General features: G+C 29.2%; 1 protein-coding gene across 1 annotated transcript; it reads right to left on the bottom strand.

The window, feature by feature from the left end:
* Positions 1-1,558: 1,558 nt before the first annotated feature.
* LOC123913983 (probable WRKY transcription factor 13) lies at positions 1,559-3,568 on the bottom strand. Its single transcript, XM_045964936.1, has 3 exons — positions 3,145-3,568; positions 2,583-2,819; positions 1,559-2,003 (listed from the first exon to the last, which is right to left on the bottom strand). Exons 1-3 carry the CDS (start codon positions 3,444-3,446, stop codon positions 1,835-1,837), a joined length of 708 nt encoding a protein of 235 aa, XP_045820892.1. The 5' UTR covers positions 3,447-3,568; the 3' UTR covers positions 1,559-1,834.
* Between the last annotated feature and the right edge of the window lie 2,432 nt (positions 3,569-6,000).

The following is a 6,000-nucleotide window of genomic DNA, read 5'->3' as shown; positions in this document are numbered from 1 at the left end:
TGTTGTGATGTTTGGCTCAGATCTTGTTACGGTGGTTTGGTTTGACTTCGTTTGGTTCAATTCTGTTTGTTTTGTTTGTTTGATTGATTGTATTGCACTTCTTCTGAATGTATTGCACTTCTCCCCCTATTGCACTTCTTCTGATTGTATTGCACCTCTCCCCCTATTGCACTTCTTTTCTAATTGTATTGCACTTCTCCCTCTATTGCACTTCTCTTCTGATTGCATTGCACTTCTCCCTATTGCACTTCTTCTGATTGTATTGCACATCTCCCCCTATTGCACTTCTTTTCTAATTGTATTGCACTTCTCCCCCTATTGCACTTCTTCTGATTGCATTGCACTTCTCCCCCTATTGCACTTCTGATTGCATTGCACTTCTTTTCTGATTGTATTGCACTTCTCCCTATTGCACTTCTTCTGATTGATTGCACTTCTCCCTATTGATTCTTATGATTGGTTTAGTTTGAATTTGTTCGATTGATTTGGTTTTTGGTTAGCTTGGACTGCATTGGATTGGATGTTGGATTAATTTGATTTGGTTCTCCCCTCCTTGATGGTAAATGGCTGCTCTTAGTTGATCGTGATCTTAATTGGGTTGATTTGTTGTCAGGGCTAATTTGTAACAAGCTTAAAGCTTAGTAAGCTTTAGCTTGAGGGGTGATGTTAGAAGTTTATTTTATTTGGTAGTTTATTTTATTTTTGTATTTTGTTTGACAAACTCATAATGCTTCTTGTTGATGCATAATGAGTTTGAGAGTAGGTGTTAGATAATAAAATAATAGTCTATGTTATTGGGCCTATTAGGCCTATTAGTTTAGAGTCCATTAGGTTTTATTATATATTCTCTAGTAACCTTTTTGTAATGTCAAGCAATGCAATAATATTCTATTGAAACCCTAGCCGTCTCTTTCTCTTTTCCTATTTGTGTATCTCTAATTCTAACAAAAATAAGGATTAAAATAACAAAGAGTCAATATGATAACATTAGAAATAGATTTAGTTTATTATTTTCTGATGGTGCACTAAACAACAGATTTAATCCCGGGTTCTCCCGAAATCCGTCATTTTTTATAAAACTCATTAACTACTTAAGCTCAATGACTTAGTTGAGCATCTTGTTTTCAATGTACTAAGAAGAGAAGATAATATATATAGAAACGTACTAGACAAGAAAATAAGTTGTTACCGGAGTTTAAAAAAAAATATTTTAAAATAATTTTTAGTCATCGAAAAGATTATTGGGATGAGTTACAGACTAGATCGTTTTGTTTAAAATATTTTAAATTTAAAATTGTGTAAGCAAACTATCAACCAATCGTCATTTCCGGGATAACAACAACTACTACAATATCAAAATCCTACTGCACTTGTAGGATCGGTTCTAAAAATACACCCTTAAATATGCCATATAACACTTGTTGGACTATTCTAACAAGACACTTGAACCATTCTAATATTTGTGTAAAATTAACTTAATGGTGCATTTTTTTTTTGACACACTCCATAAAACCATAATAATTATAGATAACAAAAATTGTTTGACAAATGTTATAATTAGTGGCAATATTATTGCCAAAAAAAATACCAATAGTCCAAGACTATAGTATAAAACTAGAAAATAATCAGCAGTCATTAATTTGGTATATGTTTGGAACTTGGAAGGGATGAAAAATAAACATGTGACATGTCCAAATACATTATTTATCAATTTCACTCCTCTACTCTACTACACCTATAAATTCGATATTTTTCACCTTGAATATTAGAAAACAAATAAGCAAACATATATGTAGCACTATTATTATGATACATGTTTTGGTGTATGCATGCACTACCATAAGAAATCATGAGATTGAGTTTGAGAGTCATGAAGATCATCATTTGATGGAGTGTGTGCATGTCTTCCTTCATATGTGGTTATTACCATCCTTGGATCCTCCGCTAAGCGCTCCACGCGCTTCTTTACATGACAATTCTCTTGTGTGCAACGGTAATAGCTTCTGCACAATCATTAATATTCACTAATTAATATCGAACTCAAGTGGTTAATTAGCTAGAATGAATTGTTTGAAAAAGAGTTCACATGTAATGTTTTTTTTTCTTTCGGAATAAAACATGTAATGAATTTATATTAACATTGGAAAAGTTTCTTCCTCTCCTTGGAACAAATTTCTTTTTGCATATGCATATGTAAAATTGAGAGGAATCTTCAATTATCCTTACATTATTACTGAGAGAAAGAGAAATTAAAACCTTCCCAAAACCACTAAACTAAAGCCAATTGATTATGATAGGAAAAAAAAAAACAAATAATGAAAGAGGGGTGTGGAGATTGGAGAGAGAATATATGTTGCAAGATTGGGACACAATGAATCAAAGGTTATGATCAAATATTAATTCTTTCAAATTATTACTCAATCTCTACTAAAATAACGATCACATTTGACAATTTCACACAAATTGAAAAAACAATTAAAACTATACATTAAAAATTGAAAAGAGATACTAATTAATGAGTGTAGAAATAATTGCTAAGTAAAACAAAAAGAGAGAACCTTTGAATTATAGTAATATTGTACCTGGGATGTTGTGTGTTCTTGACAACTTTTTGTCCATACTTTCTCCACTTGTAACCATCATCCAACACATCCAAATCAGTACTCAAGGTCTTGAAGCAAAACCTAGGCTCTCTTACCTTCTTTCTTCCCTTCATTTTCTTCATTTTCATGCTAGAAACCCCCAACTTATGATCATGATCTATTCCACTTCTTTTACTACTATCATTCAAGCAATCACTTACTCCTCCCAATATTGCCCTATATATATACATGAAACAAAGTAAACACCCATCAAATAATTGATTATATCTCAATTAGCAAGGTATATAAATAGAAAAGTCAACTAATTTTTTTTTGAAATAATAAAAAAAATTGAGACCCAAAAAGATAAACCTGACCACTAAATTTTGACACCGAAAAAATATGAAATTTGTCATTAATTTCTTCTCTAAGCGTGGTGTCAAATTTAGTGGTCAGATTTATTTATTTCGGTCTCAAATTTTTGTCATTATTTCTACTTTTTCTGGTAGATATATATATAATAAAAAGAATATATATGAGAATTGAATTGTTTTAGTCTCACCATGGATTTACACTTGATCTATGCAAAGATAGGAATTGAGTTCCTCCAAAGCTAGGAGTGAGGTATTCTCTTGATGGTTTTTGAAGATTGGCACTTGAGAGTAGGGTTTGTGTTAGATTTGATGTAGAATCAGCTGATTCAGATGTAAGTGAAGAAGCTATGGAACTTAAAGCTTTCAAAGATTGATTATTACAACCCAAAGAAGGGAAAGTAATTAGGTTTGTTGGGAAAGGAATGAATCCCATTTGTGTAGGAATCTGATTTTGCTCCTCAAATAAATTGTTATTAATAATTTGAGACATAATCACTTCTTCTTATTAATCTCACTTTCTCTCTATCTTTTTTCTACCCAATTTCTGTCTATTAAGAAGTTTGGTGATCTTTCTAGAGCAAGAGGTTAGGTGCAACTTATATATATAAGGGTTTCTCTCGAGCCTTTAGGATAGATTAATACATATACATACATATCATATATACACATGTACTAGGCATTTTAATATGGTACTCAAAACAAATATATTTTTCTTTTAGTAAAATAGTGGATTTATAATAAATAATAAATAAAAAAAGGGGAGGATGCATGTAAAGTTTACTAAGAATATAACTATATATATTCCTTAATTATACTAAAAGGATTGATAGGAAGGCTTCTTTACCAAAGGTAAAATTAACAAAATTTAGTTTCACAAAAAAAAAAAAATAGCAAAATTTAAATTCATTTAAAAATTAATTAAATACAAATAGTAATATGTGGTGTTAATTAATTGAATAATAGGTGTTATATCTAACAAAATTCCATGATATAAGAAGACCTGATTCTATGCAGTTGATTTTTTTGTACAATCGTACAGTCGTGCTATTTATAGTCGTACGATCAAATTTTAAAAATTGTATTTATCGACTACATTTATTTAAATTGTGACTACACAGATTGTACCTAATTATTTACATATAAGAGTTCTAGCAAGTGACCGGAAAGTATTGCAAAAGGAAACCTAAAAATATGCTAAAAGTTAAGGTAAAAAGAGAGGCTTATAATTAGTAACACTATTCAACCAAAGCTGGCGGTTTGCTGCATGTTAAATAGTGATAGTGATGGTACTATTTGTCTAAAAAGCTTATAAATTCCCTCTCATAAATTGTGACAGTGAAATTCCACTAAAAATGAAGGTAGGCTAGGTCAACAATACACGACAAAATGGCTCAACATATATGGTACTAGTAGATATATTTATGGGTTTTGCTTTGCCTAAAATTGTATGAAATCTCATGCAATATCCCAGTTACTATAGATAATAATTACTAATACATGGCTCAAAGTGAAACTTGTTGAGTGCACAATAATAGAAATGTGATAGTAATATAAGTAAAACTTGTTGAGATCATTATATTCATCTATTCAAAACATATAGCACTAGTTTCTTTCTTAAAAAAAAAACATTTTAATACTTATTAACAACATCCTTATTACAAAAAAAGAAAAAAAAATCCTTAAATAAAGTTAAGACTTCATTATACTTTATAAATAGTGACACACAATTTTTTTTGTCAAGTAGTCTAGTGACTATAAATTCCACTATTAAATAAGGTGTCCGGCCTCTGTATATATAATACAATGTCTGTACCAATTGAGTTAAGCACACGAGGACAATAACGACACACTCTTTTATATACAAATTGTAAGAGTATCCGAATAAAGATTAAAGACGTAAAAGATTTCACTCTTTGTAAACCAGCTATTATGCATAGATGATCTATATTTGATCTAAAAGATTTACATTCGAGTAATTAATATGTACGATTGTGTGGAGAATATCCAATTTATTCTGACAAAAAAAATTCCATTCTTTGTAAGCTTTTTTTATGACTTTATTTATTTTCAGTATCAAACTTAATTTGATATTTCCCTCCTACTTTTCTTAAACCATTTTTGTAAAAGGAATATCATAGTCATGATGAATATTGGATACATATCCATCACTACATTTCACCATTGGCGGTGAATTATCATTATGAGTGGTGATTGCTTATTTGACTTTTCACAGCTAAAAAGCTTATTGCCTTTTTTCCATACCCCTTTTGCTCTTTAACCTTTCTAAACTCTAGCTAAACCCTACATACACCAACATTTTTTCTCAAATTCCAAACCAAACTTATAATATTGTTATCATTTCTTGAATTAATTAAGTGTAACAATCATGATTAACTTAGTATTTTCTCATGCCTAAAAATATATGTGGACCAATCTAGCCATCGAAATCATATCTAGTTGATTTATTTACCCGTTTGATAACTTTGTCATTTAGTTGTTTAACTAAACACTAGTACTAGAATGATGATTTCATTTGTAGAAAATTGATGAATCAAGTGAAAAGTATAGCTGCTGAGTATAACAAATCATATGGTAGATTGAGTTGTGTATGACTTATTCAGATTAACTTATTTTTAAACTTATATAAATATTTTACTTAAATAAATATACTTTTATGTATTATTTATAAATTTGTTAAGATAGTTTATAAAAAAACATATTATATTCGTTAGTAAGAACTTATGAAATAATGTAAAACAAAAATTATTTACATTAACTATTTTTTATTAGTTCAAAAATAATTCAATCATGATCCATCATTTTAAGTATGTGGTCCATCATTTTTTTTTAATTGGTGCTTTAAATTATTAATTTTTAAAAATTGGTCTTTTAAATTACATTTTGTTTGCACCGTTAATCTTTTTTCTTCAAATATAAATTTTCTCAAATTTAAAAATCTTATAATCAAAGTAGAGGATTATAAAGATATATAAATAAAATTAAATATACATATAATAGGAGTTCAAGATAATTAAGATGATGTT

Source organism: Trifolium pratense, linkage group LG3 (genome assembly GCF_020283565.1).
Source record: "Trifolium pratense cultivar HEN17-A07 linkage group LG3, ARS_RC_1.1, whole genome shotgun sequence".
NCBI lineage: Eukaryota > Viridiplantae > Streptophyta > Magnoliopsida > Fabales > Fabaceae > Trifolium > Trifolium pratense.
Note: the sequence above shows the minus strand (reverse complement) of the source record. Positions and strands in the feature narration are given on the sequence as shown.